The sequence below is a fragment of the Hyaena hyaena genome, unplaced genomic scaffold, assembly GCF_003009895.1.
Source record: "Hyaena hyaena isolate Hyena2069 unplaced genomic scaffold, ASM300989v1 scaffold_56, whole genome shotgun sequence".
NCBI classification, from domain to species: Eukaryota; Metazoa; Chordata; class Mammalia; order Carnivora; family Hyaenidae; genus Hyaena; species Hyaena hyaena.
The window spans coordinates 185,295-206,332 of NW_024080688.1; the positions used below are offsets into that span (position 1 = coordinate 185,295).

Consider the following 21,038-nt stretch of genomic DNA (forward strand, 5'->3'; position numbering starts at 1 on the left):
AAATATTTAAAAAAAAGAAAAAAAAAAAAAAACTTAGAACATTCTGGAAAGTAAAATGAAAACTTTTAGGTTCATGTAAATACCACTATCTATAAGTAACATTTTATGCATTTCCTTCTAGTAGTTTTTTATGTTTGTATAACTGAAATCATAAAATCCAAAGTAAGGTTTTGTAACCCATTCTTCATGTAATATTCAACAAGCGTACTTCTGCATTTTCTGTGGCTGAGGAGATGCTGTAATTTCTTTAGCACTCTCCTACTAATGAAAATGTAGGTTGTTTCCAGACTAGGCTGGCACACAGTGGCATCCCCGCACATGTAGCTTTGTGCAGCATCTGTGGAATGGCCAGTCACATGGGATGCTTCAGATATAGTGCCCAGTGGCCCATCAGGACAGGGTTATGGTATGTCCTCCCACCCAGGGTGTTTTCAAAATAAAACCCATTTTATGGCTTCATTTTTTTTTTTTTATGATGCTATATGAACACTAGAGTAATACAGAAAAAGGTTAATGAGCAAAACCCTCCAGAGCCCCAAACCCAGAGATAAACCATTCGCATTTTGGTGAACATCCTTCCAACTACTTTTGTACACATGTCACACAAATATACACAAATGAGATTGCCTTATACTTGCTGCTTCCCAGTCTACTCAGCTGTACATCACAGACTTCTTTCCTTATCAGTAAATATAGATCTTTTTCATACTTTTTAGTGAGTATATAGTGTGGTCTTTTATATGGAGACACACCATACTTTATTGTAACCTGTTCTTTATTGATTTCCAAATTTTTCTCTTTTAGTGGGGGTGGGGAGAATTGTTTTGAAACATTTCAACATACATCTTTGTACTCAGTTGTGATTTTTCTCTAATGATAAACCCCTACAAGAGGACTGTTGAAATTTGAAACACAAGGGGGTAGGTCACAGGTCTGTTTTGATTTCAAGCAGTGCAGAGAGGGTCCCTGGGAGCCTGTCCAGGAGAAGTCTAAAGGGCAGTGAACTCGCTTTCTCTGATGAGCCTCCCTTTTACAGATTGGCCCGGATTCTCGTTCGCCTGCCAGCACTCAGGCTGATGAGTTCCAACATAACAGAAGAACTTTTTTTTACTGGTCTCATTGGCAATGTTTCAATAGACAGCATAATCCCCTACATCCTCAAGATGGAGACAGCAGAGTATAACGGCCAGATCACCGGAGCCAGTCTATAGTGTGCCGCACGCCTGCCAAGCAGCAGAAGGATGCTCCCAGGACCGCTCAGATACAGAGAAAATAAAGTAGTGGTATTTTGGTATGTGCAAATATTTCCAGTATGTTAGCCATTTCCTACCTGGTTTCTTCATATCTGTTAATCCCAGACAATAGCAACTAAAAGACTAGTAGGATCCTTTCCTACCATAAGAAATGTTTTAATGCCTTTTGATGAAGCAGATTTTGGAACAGTCTTTTAACCTAATTTGTATTTAGAGATTCTCAAAGGGCAAAAAACAAAGTTTTATAACGTCAGAGACTAGTATTAAAACTAAACGAACCTAAGAAAACAGTATGTGTGTATATATATTAAAATTTTCCTTGGAATTAATAGCTACTAATTACCAGGGTAATAATATTAGCACTTTCTAAGCACTTCTTATCAATGCGTATGTTAGCAACATCTTGCCTATGGGCAGGACAAATGGAAAACTGTATGTCTTTTGCTGAAATGCTAATGATTTGTGAAAACGCAATAGGGTACAGGAGACAATCATTTATGTTTAAGAAAAGATGGCATCATTCCTAATTGTATGCACACATTGGTGGTGTTAAACTCAATTCCTATGAACGAATGAAAATGTGACTCATCTGTATCATGCAGTAAGTGGGAGTGTGTAGTACAGTCAGTGGTGGCCCAAACCGGAAGCTTCCTCAGCTGTTGAGTTGGTGATGCTTGTCAGGTTCCCTGACCTCTGGTTCTGGCCTGTGACTGGCATCTACAGGCTCCTCCAAACCTGGGGCTCTCTTCTGATTACTGGTTCTCAGAATTGGATTGCAACCAGTCAGACATTAACTGCCAATTCCTGCAGCAACTGAAAACATCCCCAAATCACCTCCACCACTCAGCAGACAGAGCCTTCTGACCAAAAAGTGCAAGGTGGGCATTTTGAATCTGACAGTAATTCCTGAATGCAGTCTAGATGGTTGCTCATTGTTCAGATGGAGTAAGAAGGTTCCCTTCTCAGGGGTTTCCATTCCAAATGCCCCCTTGAAAAGGGCCTGTATTCCTGCAGTTCACTCAGAACTGTGAGGTGATTTGGGGGAGGGGTGCAGGATTTCACTGCCTGCCCTGGGGTAGTGGTGATGGCGTGGCTAAAATGAAAGGGGTTCTCTGTTGACCTTGAATATCAGGGTTTTTCAGAGTGTTTCCAGACTCCACATTTCTGTTGGCAGATCTCTGAATGCTGCTGGTACACCATGCACTTTGATCCCCCCAGGTATGTACCAGCAAAGAACCCTGGAGCATTTTAGGCGATGTGTGCAGAAGCAGGCTCCCTGCTCCTTATAAAAACCCCTAACTCCCAAAGTTATCTTCTTTCTCCTAAGTTACAGCCACCATCATTTACAAGAGCAGAATGCTGTATAAGGATGTTCTGTCTAGAGAAGAGCATAAATTCCCATGGATGTGAGTAAGCGGTGGGCATTTCCTGCTTGGGAAAAGTGGCATGTCCAAGACCAGATCAGGTACTCTCCATTTCCTTTTTGTACAGCCCAGGTTAAGAAAATACAGCTTTAGGTTAAACTTGCATCTCCCGGGACCTTTTGATCAGATGGTATACAGAAAGATCCCAATGTACTTCCCCTGCCTCACAGGCGCTCCCTGGTCTGGCTCAGCCCCTGGGCAGGGTGGGGCCTCGTGTGCTATGTAGGTGCCCAGCCAGCCAACCACTGGCTTATGACAAAATAGGATTCTCTGTTCTGGAGTGTTAGCAGCAAGTGGGTATGGTTATCTCGAACTTCTAAATTCCTGTTTGAATTTATTTATAGTTCAGGCCTTGGAAACACATTTTGGAGATCATAGGGGTGCCCATTATAAAATGATGGAAAGAATTTAATTTTGCCAGCTTAGATTTTTGGTTTCTAACTTTGAAGTGATTTAAATTTCAAAATTAAGAACAACAAAAAAAGCCAAGACCATGGAGTTAGGGCAGGTCTGTTTCATTTCTGCTCGTGAAGGATTTTAGCAGAGGGTATTTTCAAGCGAGTTTATGCATCTTTCACAGCAAGTTGCCTCTTTTCTGTTCAATTTTTTTAATGTAAGCACGTCTATTGATCACAGAGCCATTCCCTGGCCACACCTGTGTCACATCTCCCCGATCTGAGTTCTCCGTGTGGAGATATTTTTGCCTTTAGATAATGGGCCGGCTTATCCAAGACCTCGACTGAGGCTCCAGCGACACCACTGTTGGTGAGGTTTGGGGGCACAGGAGGTGATAACCAGCAGGAAGACTGTGAGCGTTTGGGTGAGTGAGTGCTTCACTGTGGCAGGATAGCCCTGGACAAACATGGGGTCAGCTTGGAGGGTTGTTGCTTCTGACCTAGTCTTGCCCCTTGAGTCCCTTCACTAGTGATGGCTGTTGACCATTTTGGGCTTTGAACACTCAGTAGTTTCCCAGGTCCTCTTGGCTTTACTTTGAAGTAGCCTTTTCCCTAAGGATCATGTTCACACAAGCTAATTTCTTGCTGCCTCGAATCATTTCACACCTTGGACAGCAGGTCCATCCCATCTTGGCAGATTGGTTAAGAAGCTCAACGTCGAATTTTTTAAAGGGATCCCAAGCGAACACTGAGGCTCAACTTTCACAAGGCTTACCCCTCCTTGGTAGTTGGTGAAAGTCGGGATTCAGTTAGGTGAGGCCAGCCCTCTGTCCACTAGGTCTGAGTGAAATAAGCCAGGAGCAGATTCTTAGTCACACAGCTTGCGCACATGTCCCTTCTGCTAACCTGACCCTTCTTCCCTTGTGAGAGAGGTCTGTCGGCTAAACGACCTGGTGATACACACACACCGCTGCTTCTGGATGAAATGGGCTCTTTTCCAGCAGTATCTCAGATAATGCTAGACAGTTATATGTTGAAATTCTGGAGGTCATTACGTACAATGATAAAACAGGACAGGAAGAGACTTGGAAAGTATCATTTGCTTGAGTAATTTTTCTAAGCGATTCCACCCTTCTAATTTGAGATTTGTGTGTCTATTGGGGGGTTACCATTATTTATTGTCTAGCTTCTGCCATGAGGTTGTGGTTGGGGTTCTTTTATTGTTTGGGATTTTATATTTAATGGCAAGTACAGCCACTTGTTGTAAGATGTTATGTAAATGCCCTCAAGAGGAATGGTTTTCTAACTTCTCAGTATTAAATGTGAACTCTGTTCTGACGCGGTTGCCACCAGCCATGGTGACAGCGATGGACGCACCCACTCTTGGGCTCCCTGATATGGCAGCCACAGTACATACATACTTAGCTGTGTGGCTTGTTTTGGGGATAGCCATGGCAGGGAGCTAAGAATTAGAAGGGTTGTATCTAGTGCTTTTTATTCTGGGGAAAAAAATACATCCTAATCCCTTGGGGGAATTTCCAGTAGAGCAGTCTTGCCCCCGAGCCTGTCTCCGCCTGACAAGCAGCCTTGGCTATGAATCCAGGTTCTAGGACCTGATCAGATCAGAGTCCAGAAGCTTGTTGCCCACCTGCCAGTAGAAAGGGCCTCATGTGCAGTAGGGGCTATAGATGACATTTCATCTCTAAGTGTAGGCCATGAAGTGTCATCTTCTGACATTCACTTTTATCCCCGGGGGTGGGGGGGAGGGGGCGGGCTGGGGAGGCAGTGCCCTTTAGATCCTGGAAGGTTAGAGCAGGCTGGGCAGCTGCCCACGTGTCCTGTGTCCCACTTCCAGTCTCTGGATTGTACGGCTCTTTGAAAATGTCTTAACTTTGATGTAAATTTGTAAAAAGCCAAGCCCTAATCGAGATAAGAGTGGGTTTGGGTCTTTTGTACACAGGGTTCTGGACATCCTCACATGTGCCTCTTGCCAGTGCACATTGCGCGTGTCCAGCCCTGGGAACCCTTCAGCGGCATTGTGCGTGTACAGATTTATAGGCTTGTATGACTGAATGAATGTACATGTGTTTATATATGTACAGTGTATATAGTGTGTGTATGTGTACATAGATGTATATTATGTATACAGACATGTAGCCATGTATCCAAAGTTTCCTTATGTTTTAAAGAGAGTCTATGATAGAGTTGCTAAAAGTAAATTGATGTGGGTGTTCCAAGGTCCCTCAGCAGGATGGATTTGCTAATATTTTAACTCCATTTTCCTTTGGGTAAGCCTGGCTGGGAAAGGCCACAAAGACAGAATCTCCACTCTGTACCAGGGAAGATTCCAGACAGAAAAGGTCCTGACAGGAGGACATTGCTAGCTATTCTCCAGGTTCAGACAAGGGCCAGAAAGTTAGAAGGCCATTTATCCTGATGTCTAAAACTAGGTGGGGACCTTTAACTGGCCACCACGCACCTGTTTATGGCCTAACTAGAAGGAACTTGGTAGTAGTGGGAGCCATCGGCCTTCCTGGAGACAGGCATCCCAGAGATGCAGAGTGGCCCCTGTTCTGGGGCCTGACTCCCAGCGTGGTAGTGATTTCCTGCGCTCACTCCGGACTAGCAAGTAGGCACTGCCCGGTGGCTAAACAGATTCCCATCTCTCTAATGCCAGCTGAGAAAACCTACCAAGGAGTCTTTTAGAATAAGCATGAATATTATCACTAAATTATGGTATAGAAGTCACAAATCTTAAATTAACTAGCATGAGGTGAATAAAATCCACTGATGTAAATCCTTTCTATAAACTGATTTAAACACACCAGATAAAAACTGCATTTTAATATGGCTACATGTGCCCTTTAAGCTACAGATACCTAATTTTCCTCATCCAGGTCTATTCTGATGAATTTTCCCCCTTATTCGGGCTTTAAACTGAGACCTGGTACTCAGGAGCCGGGGCCTGTGGTGAGCGGGGCTGGAGGGCTGAAAGCCGCCCTGCTGAAGGGAACTGGAGAACTGCAAAAACTCCCATAACCCATAGGTTTTCTGTTGTTTTTTTTAAATAAGCTACTGAAATGTTTGAAACGCTTCATTGAGACCATAGTACTCAGTGCCTTTTGTGAGATGGTGGGTCATTTAGCCTTCAGCTTCCGTCTATCTGACGTAAGAGAAGCTCCTACTTCGCTGGCCTCATCCACCAGTACTCCCTGACCTTCCCCTGTCCTTGCCTGTCATGACAATCACTCTTGAAGGTGGCTTTCCGGTTAAAATACAAGAGGAAGCTTGACAGTCTCTCAATCTTCAAAGTAAAAACTTTCATTTGGGGCTATCTTAACAGCAATCTAAGAATAATTAAACGTTGAGCTTAAGAAGAGTATCTTAGGGGTGGGGAATGTCTGAGATACTTTGGAGGCCCAGCTATACCTCCAGTTCCGAAGCCAATAATTTGGGTGTCTCAACATTTATACACAGCATAGAAAAAAATGCTATAAAAAATGCTATAAAAATAAATGTTGGGAAAAACATTTATCAACTGACAGACTGAGAAAGCTTAGTATTTGGATGACATTTGGAAGTAGTAGACTTTATGTTAAAAACTGCTTTTCTTTAGAAATGCCTACTCAATTACCATCTTAATGACCAGAGCGGCCTCGAGCTCAGACGCTGCTGCCACACAACTCAAGTGCTGGGATATTTTTCTACAGCCTCCGTTCTCCCAACTACCTTGTAATAAACCAGTGTTCAACTAGTTTTATAACTGAAAAGCTGCACATTTTTCATAGTACAAACCCTAGTTTTTACCTGTAGTTTGGACCTCTCCGTTAAAATGTAGCTGCATTACCAGCCCTTTTAAAAGACATCTGTTAAAGGAAAATTCGGGTGTTCGATTTTCTTGGGACCGTTTCTGTAACTTCTGCCCTTCACAATATAGAAAATACTGTTTATGCCATTACATTTTAATTCCAGGTTTAAAACCTGTCAAAAGCTGTAGCTTGAAATCAGCTTTTTTATGTGATGGCATTTAAAAAATAGCATGTTCTTTTTAAACTGAATTTTATATCTAATCAATGTCTTCAGTCTTGAAGAAGAATTTGCATTGTTGTGTTTGTATATAGAGTATTGCAGTGCATGAATTAGCTTTATGCATTTTATTAAATGCTGTTTCAATGTGGCATTATTGTTGTGGCTTAATACTACTACCTAAATGAGGTTTATACTATTAAAAAAGTAAATTAAAGACTAGTGTGCATCTGCTCATTTCTTCAAGTAACACCAGTTATGCCTGATGCCCAGGGGTACCCGCAGGGTCTCCCCCAAGGGGTACCTCCCATCTGACTTGCATATGTACCTTTAGTGGGAAAGGAAGGCGTGGCCCTTTCCAGTGAGGCCGCTCCTGGCTGTGGAGTCCAGGCCTCCAACCAGAATAAAAATGTGTTCGGAAAGTTGTAGAAGTTGGAAAGAACTTATGCAGTGGTGGGTCAGGTGACCTCTCATTTTACTGGTGAGGATTCTGAGAGCCAAAGTCAGATTCTTGACAGAACCCACTGGCAGCCAAATAATATGAACACTATGCAAATAAAACTGAGTGAGTCAGTTATAAACTCCTCATAGCAATCTTTTTTCCCTATTTCTATAAAATTTAAACTCCTTTTTTATCACAACTAAACCAAATGGGAAACAGAAGACTAAAGGTTCGAAGAGATAACAGCTCCCCCCCCCCCCCCCCAAGAGTGCTTATTTCAAATATCTGTAAAGAGTAAGGGTGGCAATGTCTTGTCTCCTGATCAGCAAACAACCTTTCTGGGCCCCTGTGGGCGATGGAGGGAAGAGGTACTTACTTCACCAGCCCTGGCTCACTTGCCTGCACGCTCTCAGAAAAGCTCCAGTGGCCCAGTCGCAGCCTCAGCTGGCGTGAAGGCCAAGGCAACAGTCAGCTGGGCAGGGTTATTAAAAAACATGACAGGAAGGGTGAGCATGGAGGACAGATTTCTCCACCCAGCCTCCAAAATGGTAAAGGGAGAAGGTGCACGGCGGTGTGGACCTGCAGCTGTCCCTGCCCCTCCCCCCGGACACAAGTCTGGTATGAAACCACCACCTGAATGTCAACTGTAAACGGAGCCAAATCCCTCCCGATTTAATAGGCTGATCCCCCAACATTTATATAAAACGTTCTGGGTCCACATCATTTCCCTGACAGACTAGCTCCTGCCCTCCCCCTGTTCCCGTTCCCCTGACCCCACTAGCCAGCCATTTCCCACAGGGCAGAGTCTCAGCCAAGTAAGCCTTGAAGTAAGCCCAGAGGGCTCTGCGGTCACCTGAGGGTTGAAACCAGCTGTGACAGCAATAGCCGTGGGGGGGAGAACTGGGTGGACCTTCACTCCATCTTCCAAACCTTAGAGAGTGAGGCCTGATGAGCTTGAGGACAGGGCCTCAGGGTCTCAGCCAGCCAGCACCCCTGCCCCTCCGGCCCCCTGCTCTGCAAACCTACCTGTGAACAGGGCCTGCAAGTGGCAGCTGGTGGTGGCTGCCTCATCAGGGCCCACACCTGAGGGAGGTCGGTCTGTGGCCACCATGGGGGCCTCCTATGCGGCCTGCTCGCCTGCAGCCAAACTTCTTGGGTTGGCTTTAGTTTAAAAGGGGACTCACGCTGCCATCCAGACGGCTCCAGCCAGATCCTGTCAGATCCAACCACAGCGGCTCCTAACTCTCCAGCAAGGTCTGGAAGAAAAATTGAAGCCAACAGAGACCAGGCCAGGCCAGCAGGACTGACACAGGGACGTCAGCAGGGAGGCCTTCCTCCTGTGCCCAGCACACCAAACACGCAGCACGCCTCTGGAGACCTGGAAGCATTTTATTGACCTGGAGTGGGGACGGTCTGGCAGCTCCAGGGCAGACACTCCCCCCTCCCTCCCGTGTCCTTCCACACAGCCGTGTGACGGGAACGCTTCAGCCAAAGAGATTTTCAGAGTCCCTTCGAGGACAGGCAGGGGTGTCCCTGAGCGTGGCCTGGGGCCTTAGTCCTGGGCGCTGGCTTTCAGCATCGCTCTGTACTTCCCTGTCATCTCCTTGGGTAACGGCACCAGGCCCGGGCAAGGGACCTGCCCCTCCACCTCGCAGATGCACTCCCGCAGGCAGTACTTGCGGGGGCCAAAGTGAGCCGGGTGAGAAAGCTGCTTTTTCTCCTCCTCCTCTCTTTCCAGGGTCTCCCTGCCAGAGAGCACAGACAACAGGTGAGGGAACGCTGCTCTGAGCCCCTGGCATCGTGGGACTTCCCGGCCACGTGCAGCCCGCCATCAGCCAGGGAGGCCTGGCTCTTCTGTGTCTCGCGACCTGCTCCTCAGTCCCGCCTGATGGCCTCCCCCGCACGCTGGCCACAGGCCTGGGCCCGCACAGCGGCGGGTGGCCTTCCCGCGGCCTTGAGGCGGCCCCAGCTCTGACTCAGCACGTGGTTGGGAGGCAGGGGCCTGTGAAGGACTCGTGTGCTTCCCCTCGGGCCATACTTTCTTGGCTTCCCTCCCCCTTCCTCCTTCCATCCATGTAAGAAAGATGGATCTCAGCATGTGCTGGGGTGAGACCCCCCACCTGCCCCAAAGGGAGATTCCCAAGGAGACCTGGCCACAACCGCCCAGGGCGAGTGCTCCCCCAGCACCTCAGCTGGAGACAAGTCCAGGAGACAGGGAGGGAGGTCTCTGTCCCCACCTCAGAGGGCGGCAGAGCTCACAGAGGCGCACACACGGGGAGCGGCAAAGCTAGAGGGAACGGACTGTGCAGCCTGCGCTTTGGCTGGTGTGTGCCCTCCTGATGCCCCGCCTGTGCTGACACACCTGTCCCCTCCAGGTCAGCCCCATCAACTCACTCGCTCTTCCCCAATATTTTTTTGATGTGCTCCATGATCTCCTTATTGCTCTTGGTCTCCACATCCATAAGGACCTGCTCCCCGGAATCTGGAAACGGGAAGCAAAGGGGACAAGCAGCATTGAGGACTCAGCAGCGTGCTTCACAGCCTCCAGTGGTGCTGATGCATTCGCCTTCAGTAAGATAAATGTGTTTGTCCACATAACCCATAATGCTACCCTTCTTTTTCCACATTTCTTTAAACATGAGCAAATTTGAGGTACGTGCAAAAGCATACTATTTTAATGGAAAGCAGTTTTCCACATTCATGGATAGAATATTCAATATTATTAAGATGGCAATTCTCCCCACACTAGACCATGGATTCAGTGTAGTCTCTATCCAAATCCTAGCAGGTGTTTTCATAGAAACAGACAAATCGAGCCTCAAATTCATGCAAAGGACCCAAAATAGCCAAAACAATTTTGAAAAACAAAATGGAGGCTCCTGGTTGGCTGAGTTGGTTAGGCATCCAACTCAGGTTGACTCAGGGCATGATCCCAGGGTCGTACTACAGAGCCCTGCGTCAGGCTCCGTGCTCAGTACGGAGCCTGCTTAAGCTCCTCTCTCACAGCCCCTCCCTTCTCCCTGACTCACACTCTCTAAAAAAAAAAAAAGAAAAAAGTTAAAAAGTCAAAGACAAGAAAATGAGAGGGTGTTCATGTTCCAATTTCAAATTTACTATAACCGACAGTAACCAAGACAGTGTGGTATTAGCCTAAGAACACACTATAGACTGATGGAAGAGAACTAGGTCCAGAAATAAACCCCTATTTTTGGCCAACTGACTTTCAGCAAAGATGCCAATGCCGAAAAAAAAAAACAGGAAGAAAACCTGAAAATGGATCAGAGACCTATATGTAGGAGCTAAAACTGCTATAAAACTTTTAGAACATAGACAGTCATAACCTTACCTAGACAAAGATTTTTAGATATGACATCAAAATCATGGTCCACTAAAGAAAACAATCTGATAAACTGAAATTCATGAAAGTTGAAAACTTGTGTTTTAAAAGATACCAAAAGCCAAAGACTAGGTCAAAATACTCCTAATGTAGACATCTGATAAAGGACCTGTATCCCACTGTATAAAGAACTCTCACAACTCCTTAGAATAATCCAACAAAAATATGAAACATGTAAAAAAAAATTTTAAGGACAAAAATACAATGGTTAGTAGCAAACACATGAAAAGATACCCTTCATCAATAGTAATTAAGAAAATCAAATTAAAACCATAGGACAATATTGGAGTGGCTCAAATTTTTTTTAAATGGGTAACACAAGTGCCAGGGAGAGTGCAGAGTAACTGGAACTTTCCTACACAGCTCATAAAAATGCAAAATATCATAGCCACTCTAGCCAGTGAATACACAGAGAAAGAAAAAAAAAAGACTGGAAAGGAAGAAAAACTATCATTATTTACAGATGAAATGATTGTGTATGTTGAAAATCCTAAGGAATTTAGAAGAGAAAACCTACTAGAAATAATAACTTATTAGCGAGGATGCAAGACACAAGGCCCACACACAAAAAGCAACTGGACTTCTATAAACATGTAACAACTAGAAAATGAATAAAAAAATAACACTTTTCACAACAGTGACAAAACATATTCAACATTGTTAAAATGTCCATTCTTAAAATGATCTGCAATGTGATTCCAATCAAAATCCCAGCAAGTTTTTCTAGAAACTGGCAAGCAGTTTTTAAAGTTAATATATAAATTCAAAGAACATACCTATAAAGTGATGGAGGGGGGGCAGACAAAGCTGAATTTAAAACTACCTGATCTTAGGGGCGCCTGGGTGGTTCAGTTGGTTAAGTGTCTGACTTCCGCTCAGGTCATGATCTCTCAGTTCATGGGTTCAAGCCCCACATTGGGCTCTGTACGGACATCTCAGAACCTGGAGCTGCTTCAGATTCTGTGTCTCCCTCTCACTCTTGCCCCTCACCTGCTCATTCATTTTCTCTTTCTCTCTCAAAACAAATAAAAACATTTTAAAGATAATTTCTTAACTACCTGATCTTAAAAGACTTACTAGAAAGCCACAAACCAAGACACTGTGGTATGAGCCTAAGAACAGACATGATCAGTGAGAGGGTGAAGAGACCAGAAGTATATGGTCAGATGATTTGTGTGTGTGGGAAAATACACATAACAAAATTTACCATTTTAAACCATATAATTCTGTGGTTTTTATTCAATCCAAAATGCTGTGCAACTGTAACTGCCACCACTATCTTGTTCGAGAACTTTCTCATCGCCCTAGAGAGAACCCCTGCACCTGTTAAGCAGTCACGTCCTATTCACACCACAGCAGCCTCAGCCCTAGACAGCCATCTTCTGTCCCTATGGACTGGCCTGTTCATACATTTTATATAAACAAAATCAATGTAATCTGTGATTATTTTGCATCTGCCTTCTCTCATTTGGCTTATGTTTTCAAGCTTTGCCTGTGCTGTATCACCTGTCAGTACTTTGTGCCTCTTCATGGCTGAATAAAATTCCCACTGAGTGGATATACCATGTTTTGTTCATCCATCCACAGTTGATGCATTTTGACAAAAATGCCAAGGACACTAAGTAAGGGAAAGGATGGTCATTCACCATGTGGTGCTCTAACACCTGAGTATCCCAACCCCAAAAAACAAAAATGAACCTTAAGCCCTATCGCACTTAATACACAAATAACTCAGATTATATATCAGAGACCCAAATATGCAATCTACAACTATAAAACTCTGAACGGAAATAGAAGAGAAAATCTTTGCAACCATATAGTAGACAGGAGCTTTCTTGGACAGGACACAAAAAGCACTAACCATAAAAAAGAACTGACAAGCTAGAGTTCATTAAAATTAAAACTGTGCTCTTCCAAAGAAACCATTATGAAAAGCAAGCCAGAGACTGAGAGACAATATTCACAACACACAAACGTGACAAAACAACTGTATCCAGAACATACAAAGAATTCAACAAGAAAACAAAGAGCCCGATTTTTTTTTAAATGGACAAAAGATTCAAAGAGACTCTTTACAGAGAAATCTATGAACAGCCAATAAGCACAAGAAAAGATATGGGGAAATGTAAAACTTCAATGAAGCCTGAAAAGGCTAAAATTTAAAATATTTAATGTGGTAAGCCTCAAAACAGCTCCCTGTCCCGTTCCTCCAGAACGTGTGACTAGGTGATCTTAGGCAGCAAAAGGGGCTGTCGGATGTGAGTCAGGTTGAGGACCTGGGGATGGGGCCGTTCTGGATAATGTGGGCAGCCTAAATTAATCACACAGCTCCTAAAATCAGAGAACCCATCTGGGCTGTGTTCCAAGGGGCAGGTGACCGTGGGAGAACAGCCAGCCATGCCATGCTGCTGTCCTTGAATATGGAGGGAAGGGCCACAAGCCAAAGAATGGGGGTGGCCTCCAGGAGCTGGAAAAGCCACATGGAATGAATCTGCCCTCAAACCTCCAGAAAGGAAGGCTCTGCTGGCACCTTGATTTCTGTTCATGTAGGACTTCTACCGAAATGGAAGAAGAAATTTGTGTTGTTTTAAGCCTCCCCACCCGCGGTCATTGTTAGAGCAGTGATGGGGAACCAGTGTAACTAATAGTAGCAAAAAAAACCCAAAAAACACCCTAATGCAAACGACAGCAGGTAAGGACGTAGAGCCACGGGGACTCCCGCGCCGTCCTGACTGCAGGGTGCCAGGCAGTTCACAACAGCATCTGGCAGCTACACACCTATCCTGGGGCTCAGCAAGCCCAGCCGGAGGCGCACACCCAGGAGAACAAAGTGCCCACATCCGCAAAGTCCACTTGTGCAGGAGGTGCTGATGCACACCTCTTCGTAGCCAGAAACTAGACACCACCGGCAACAGTCATGGAGGCCCTCCTGGAGGAGGTGTCCAGGACCTGGCAGGCTCGGCCCAACCCAGAGCCAGAACTTCCTGCCGAGCCACCCCGGACTCGCTCAGGCCTGTGCCGCCTTCTGAGGTGCGTCCAGACCTCCTTCCTTCGCCCTTTCCTTCCAGAGATGTCCAACTTGCTCGGCCACCTGAAGACTTTCCCTATCCTCTTCCTCCCTTTATCGCCAATAAATCTACTTCTAACTCTGTCCCGGCATCTAACAAAAGCCCAAATGATTATCTATCAACAGGTGAATGGACAAATAAACTGGCATGGTCCTCCAGTGGAGCCTGACTCAGCACTAAAAACGAATAAACTACTGATACACCCAACAGATGAGTCTCAAAACATAAGGAAAAGCCAGACACAAAAGAATATTTATACACAGAAAACCTGTGTTTTATTATGGGTAAATTATAACTCCATAAAATTAATTTTTAAAATGCAAACACAAAATAAACACACAGAACTGCTACAGCACGGACATTCTCTTCACCCCCCTGACCTTGCTCTAGTTTTTCTTTCACAGCATTTATCCTCTGACATGCTGTCTTGTTAAGTTTGTCCATTCTGTCCCTCCTGCTCGGATGTCCTCTCTACAAGAGCAGAGACCTTCGTCTCTGTGGCTCCCTAATACCTCGGGCGCTGTGTATGTCTGGGCCCAGCGGACACTCCATACATATTTGCTGGATGAATTTAAGAACAGGATTATTTTGCTTCCTGAAACAGTTCCCAAACTACACTTCAGTTGGTGCTTGTAACTGTGTAAAGCAGATGTTGGACCTTCACCCGAGAAATTAATCAGTGGGACTATGACTTGCTCATGGTCAGAATCGCTGAGTAGAGCTGGGCCAAAACATCGAGGCACTGAGCCCAATGTAACCAAACAAGAGATTCACTCAGTGCCTCACTGAACAGGAGAGCATAGTATAAGCGTGAGCTCCAGAAGTGGACACACAACACGGACACACACTGCTCAAGAGGACGTGGCCAGCACTGAGAGGGCAGCTGGGGGAGGTGGGAGGACCAAGGTAAGAGTGCAGGGAGGGCTTCCTGGAAGAAGTGGTGCCCAAGTGGAGTCTCTGACGGATTTTTAAAATATATCAATAAGTAGAAAGTAAGTTTCCAGCAGAGGGACCAGCATTAGCAAAGCATGAAGGTGAGGTGTGGCAAGGGAATCTGGAAGGGTCTGCTGTAGGGTGTGAGGCAGGGAGAAGACACGGGGCGGGGGGGGGGGGGTGCAGTAGAGATGGGGCTGGAGAGATGGGGGAAGAGCCCAGGCATCAGATCTCCCCTGAGGGCTAAGGCAGAGGGAAAGGATGGGGAAAAAGACTGTCCCGGCCTCAGCAGAGACCACACTCACCCAGATAGAACCGCAGGAAGGGGGACGGTGTCATGTTCTTAAACATTATGATCTGAACCCAAGGATTTTTGTACTGGATCTGAGGTATGTTGAAAAACACAAATTTCCTGCAAAAGGGAAGAAATTAAACCTGTGAAACAGAGTTTTTACCTTGAAATGCTGTACATTTCTGTATTTTTTGAGGGAAAGTCCAGAATTTTCATGACTCACTGGGAATCCTGCCCCACAAAAAGGCTGAGAAAAGCAGCAGTTCAGAATTTATTTCTATATTCTCTGAACAGTGGGTGTCAGGACTCGTGGTTTATCATTTGAGGGAAAAGACAGCTGTCTCCCTACTTCACCCTGCAAACTAACCTAAAACTCACCGAGAAGTATAAATGTAAAAATAAAACTATGAACTGTCCCAGATCGTGTGTGCTGGTTAGACAGGTGTGTTCACTCATAGGTAGAAGCTCATCGAACTGTATACTTACAGGTGTGCACTCACATAAATGATCCCTTAATGAAAAAATAAATAAAAACATTGGGGCACCTGGATGGTTCAGTTGAGCATCCAACTCTTGATACGGACTCAGGTCGTGATCTCCTGGTCATGGAATCAACCCCCATGTCAAGCTCCACACTGAGTGGAGCCTACTTGGGATTCTCTCTGCCCCTCCCCAAATTGCACATGCATACACACGCTCACTCTCTTAAAATACACTTTAAAAAAAATAAATAAAAATAAATAAAAGCAAACATGGGAGAATATTTTTACAACTTAAGACGGGGGAGACCTTTAAACTTAAGTTTAAAACACAGATAGGGGCACCTGGGTGAGTCTGTTGGTTAAGCATCCAACTTCAGCTCAGGTCATGATCTCATGGTTCGTGGGCTCAAGCCCTGACAGCTGTGCTGACAGTTCAGAGGCTAGAGCCTGCTTCAGATTCTGTGTGTATGTGTCTCTCTCTGTCCCTCTTCCATTCACACTCTCTGTCTCTCTCTCAAAATGAAAAAACATTTAAAAAAAAAAAAAAAGAACAAAGTAGATGAAACACACATAAATATGACCACCTTTAAACTTTTACATGGCAAAATTTACCCGAAACGTAACATTTGCCACAAGAAAAATCTTTGTACAACATAAAACAAAAATCTAATTCCTTTGATAAAGTTTTATGCATCATAAGGTTTACAGTTCAACAACATGGGGCGCCTGGGTGGCTCAGTTGGCTAACCGTCCAACTTCGGCTCAGGTCATGATCTCACAGCTCGAGTTTGGGCCCAATGTCAGGCTCTGTGCTGACAGCTCGAAGCCTGGAGCCTGCTTTGGATTCTGTGTCTCCCTCTCTCTGCCCCTCCCCTGCTCACGCTCTTTCTCCCTCTGAAATTTAAAAAAAAAAAAAAAAGTTCAACAACAAAGGCCACAAATAGGCAGAAACCCAAATAGCCTATCATCTTAAGAGAGTCTCAATACCTTACCAAGAGTCATGTAAATTAAAATAGGATTCTTTTCCACCTGTTAGATTGCTAAAGATTAAAGAAAGAAGTTAGAGGAGTCAGGAAAAACCTCCTTAAGAATTGGTTTAACCTCTTTGGAGGTCAACTTGGAACTAGCAAATTTTTAAAAGCTTAGATCTTGACTCTGATTTCATTGCTTTTAGATATGTTCACACTTGAAAGGACATTATTTGTTTCAGCAAAGAAACAGAAACAACAAACGTCCCTTGAGAGATGACTAATTAAGACACAGCTACATGTCTGAATCCCTCTTCACCTACGCTCCATCCTCAACGGCTAACCTACTTGGACTAGGAGGTGGGTGAGCTTCCTTGACCTCTGACATCATGTTGGGTTTGGCCAACAGTGAACACTGGCAAGACTGGAAGGACGGGGCAGAGTCAAAGTATTCTCTCCCTGACTTCCCTCCTGGCTGAGTCCCAGGCTCCTGTTAGGCAGTCCTCTCCCTCTCACTTCTGCAAACCTAGACCTGGGGTCCTGCACTGTTCCTTGTGGTTTCTTTTCCCCATCCTTGCCCATATCTCCATAAACAGTTCCTTAATTAAAGTCTCCCCAAATGATCCTAATTTAAATGTGCCGACAGGGGCGGCTGGGTGGCTCAGTTGGTTAAGCGTTCAACTCTTGATTTCAGCTCAGGTCATGATCTCATGGTTGTGGGTTTGAGCCCCACACTGGGAGGACAGTGTGGAGTCTGCTTAGGATTCTCTCTCCCCCACATCACTGCCCCTCCCCTATTTGCACTGTCTCTCTCTTTCTCTCCCTCTCAAAATAAATTTAATGCCCTCTGCTTCCTGCTGCCACCCTACATCAGATGACAGACAGTTACAAGTAGTACATGAGACAGAAACACAGTTTCCCTGCTTTATCACTTCTCAGCTGTCTGAACCAGGGCAAGGTATGGCTCTGTGCCTCAATATTTATACCAAGATGATGGCAATGCAAGACAATCAGTCCATAGTAGAGCTTGTAATTTATTTTTAAGACAGAATTGACAGGGGCACCTGGGGGCTCAGTTAAATGCCTGACTTCGCTCAGGTCATGATCTCACAGTTCATGGCTTCAAGCCCAGCATCAGGCGCTGTGCTGATGGCTGAGCCTGAAGTCTGCTTCGGATCCTGTGTCTCCCTCTCTCTACCCCTCATCCACTCATGCTCTGTCTCTCTCTCAAAAATAAACAAACATTAAAAAAAAAAAGAATTGACAGAATCACTAGAAGACAACTATGTGACCATTTACTTGGGGAGACTTCCATAACCAATAATCAAGGCAGAGTCTACAATCGAAACAAAAGGAAGAACAATTATTAACTCCAGGGAAAACAAAAACCTTTGCAAAAACAAAAAGGAAAAATGATCACAGTACTCTAATTGGTTTGACTATGTGGAATGTTTGCAAAGTCATATTAATTTAAACACTGAATATTATTCTGTCCAAAATCCTGAAATGACTATACTGGGAGGATGAAGAGTAATGTGTTGGGTTGAGGAATGGCAATGCTGGGGCAAGAGAGCCAAATCCTCATCTTCCACAGTGGCAAGTCAGGAGACCATGCCTACAGCCAGAAAAGCAAGAACTAGCTTTCTAGGTGGTATTTAACTCTGAAGGGGAAACTAATTAAATGGTTAAAAGTGTAAAAAGGTGCTGCCTCTAGGGGAGGCAACGGAGATAAGGTCCTACTGTCGGCCTTGCAGATCATGACAAGGGTAAATTTAGGCTTATGATGCCTCAGCTCAATCCCCACCGCACAGCAGAGGATCCCAACATCATAGAAAGAAGCCAGGGCGTAGTGATGCAGGAATTGCTGACACACAGAACTGCTAGCACAAAATCTCGAGAGGAGAGTAAACCATTTAAAAAAATGGTTCTTGAAGCCTGGGAAGAAAGTTGACAATGGTAGGAAACCTTTAGTTGAGCACTTGCTGTGTATGTCGGACACCTTGTTAGTTAGACATTTTATTTACTTTACTATTTATTATTAAGTAGGCTCCACACCCAAATGTGGGGCTTGAACTCATGGCCCTGAGATCAAGAGTCAGTCACTCTAAAGACTGGGCCACCCACGCACTCCCTTGTTAGGCATTTTAATATACTTGAATCCTCACAACAACCCTGCAAGGTAGGGTTTTATAACCAAGGAAATCAGGTCAGAAGAGTCAAGTAAACTGCCCTAGGTCACGCATCCAGTAAGTCAAAGAACTAGGGCTGTGAGCAGTTGGGACTTCAGCCACACCCTTCTGTCACTATCAAATTACCACATTCACCTAGATCCTGAGGCTCAGCCTGGACACAAAACTCCATGAATGCTAGCAGCTGTTACTTTTCTTACTGCATCTGAAAGGCAAGAACATCTGGCAGAGGTGATCATGGACCTGGCCCTCAGACACTAAAGCAGCTCCCCACACAACCAGCAGCTACCCCAGACCACGGCGCTTCCAGGGCTGTCTACTGGCACCTCGGAATGGAGGCGATCCCGTGAGGGGCAGCGAAATGCTACAGGTACATAAATACACAAAGGCCTGTGGAGCTAGAAAGAGCCAAGTCAACTAGATTCAAACCCAAGGGCACACACAGGTGAGACAGGCAAGTCTTTACCATTAGGAACAATGAGGCACAGAATGGCCGTTTGGTTCCTATTTACCTAGAGGGTATTAAAATACTTAAACATGCCAAGCATAAGTCATACAGGCCTATTTTTAACTGGCTGATGATTTAAAAAATCTGAATTTCTGGCTTCTTGACAAGTCGAAAGTTCTCCACTGGGCCCACATAGCTAAGCTGTAGCCAAGCAGTGAATGGACTCTTGTGACGGGGCATTATCTCCCAATTCTAGCGGGCCTGTCCCAACTGCCTCCCTCCTTTCTGGTACTGCCTGGCCTCTGCCCTGACTCTCAGCACGGATGGAGTTGATGGGATGCACAGTGGGTTATGAAGAAGTAACTGGATACCCATTCCAGGAGCCCTCAGCCCAGATGATCCCACACAAGCAAGTTCAAGTTCTTGGCTTCACCTATGGACAGCAAACAGCAAACAGGTAGCTTCTGGCTGTCCCAAAGAGCTGTGCAGCAAAGGCACCTCACCATGGGGGACCATTCCATACCGGGAGCACTCCCCCTGTCCCATTTGATCCATCCCCATACCCAGTCCCAGAGCTTCTGAAGGACTGAACTTTTTCCTTAGGCACTGCTGAACTCCCAGCTCACAGCACAGAGCCAAGCATTCAGTAGACAATCAGTAAATTTATACTTAATACCTAAAAGGCCCAAAGCACCGCTATTGCCTTGAGGTTCAATTCAAACCTTGCATTTGGAAACGTTCCATTTAAGGAGTTCCCTACTCTGCTCGAGGATTAAAAACACACCGCAAGGTGTATAAAAATGCAACCGATTTCTGCATGTTGATTTTGTACCCTGCAACTTGGCTGAATTCTTGGATCAGTTCTAGTAGGCTTCTGGTGGAGTCTGTCGGGTTTTCTATGTAGAGTATCATGTCAGCAAAGAGTGAAAGTTTGACTTCCTCTTTGCCAATTCTGATGCCTTTTATTTCCGTTTGTTGTCTGATGGCTGATGCTAGGACTTCCAGCACTATGTTAAACAAGCGTGGTGAGAGTGGACATCCCTGTGGTGTTCCATTTTTATACAACAATAATGAAGCAACAGAAAGAGAAATCAAGAAACTGATCCCATTCACAATTGCACAAAAAACCATAAAATACCTCGGAATAAACCTAACCAAGGATACAAGAGATCTGTATGATTAACTATAGAAAAGTTATGAAGGAAATTGAAAAAGACACAAAGAAATGGAAAAACATTCCATGCTCATGGATAGGAAGAATAAATATAGTTAAAATGTCATTACTACCCAAAGCAATCTACACATTCGATGCAATCCCAATCAAAATTACACCAGCATATTTCTCAAAACTAGAACAAACTATCCTAAAATTTGTATGGAACCACAAAAGACCCCGAATAGCCAAAGTAATACTGAAAAATAAAACCAAAACGGGAGGGATCACCATCCCAGACTTTAGCCTCTACTACAAAGCTATCATCATCAAGACAGTATGGTATTGGCACAAAAACAGACACATAGACCAATGGAATAGAATTGAGAACTCAGAGCTGGACCCAAAGGTATACAGCCAACTGATCTTTGACAAAGCAAGAAAGAATATCCCATGGAAAAAAGACAGCCTTTTTAACAGATGGTGTTGGGAGAACTGGACAGCAACATGCAGAAGAATGAAACTAGATCATTTTCTCACACCTACACAAAAATAAACTCAAAATGAA

General features: G+C 44.8%; 2 protein-coding genes across 5 annotated transcripts in view; one reads left to right on the forward strand and one right to left on the reverse strand.

The window, feature by feature from the left end:
* NR2C2 (nuclear receptor subfamily 2 group C member 2) overlaps window positions 1-7,315 on the forward strand; it is an 83,918-nt gene extending 76,603 nt beyond the window's left edge. For all 4 annotated transcript variants that reach the window (XM_039231369.1, XM_039231371.1, XM_039231370.1 and 1 more), the window contains one exon: window positions 1,037-7,315. In XM_039231369.1, coding sequence (XP_039087300.1) covers window positions 1,037-1,211 — 175 coding nt within the window. In that variant the 3' untranslated portion in view covers window positions 1,212-7,315. The remainder of the gene's footprint in view (window positions 1-1,036) is intronic.
* A 1,596-nt stretch (window positions 7,316-8,911) lies between these two features.
* The window catches only part of MRPS25 (mitochondrial ribosomal protein S25), a 14,620-nt gene continuing 2,493 nt past the window's right edge, over window positions 8,912-21,038 (reverse strand). The window contains exons 2-4 of the mRNA XM_039231412.1: window positions 15,244-15,350; window positions 9,935-10,022; window positions 8,912-9,285 (exon numbers count right to left, since the gene is read on the reverse strand). Of these exons, the coding sequence (XP_039087343.1) occupies window positions 9,093-9,285; window positions 9,935-10,022; window positions 15,244-15,350 (388 nt within the window). The 3' untranslated portion in view covers window positions 8,912-9,092. The remainder of the gene's footprint in view (window positions 9,286-9,934; window positions 10,023-15,243; window positions 15,351-21,038) is intronic.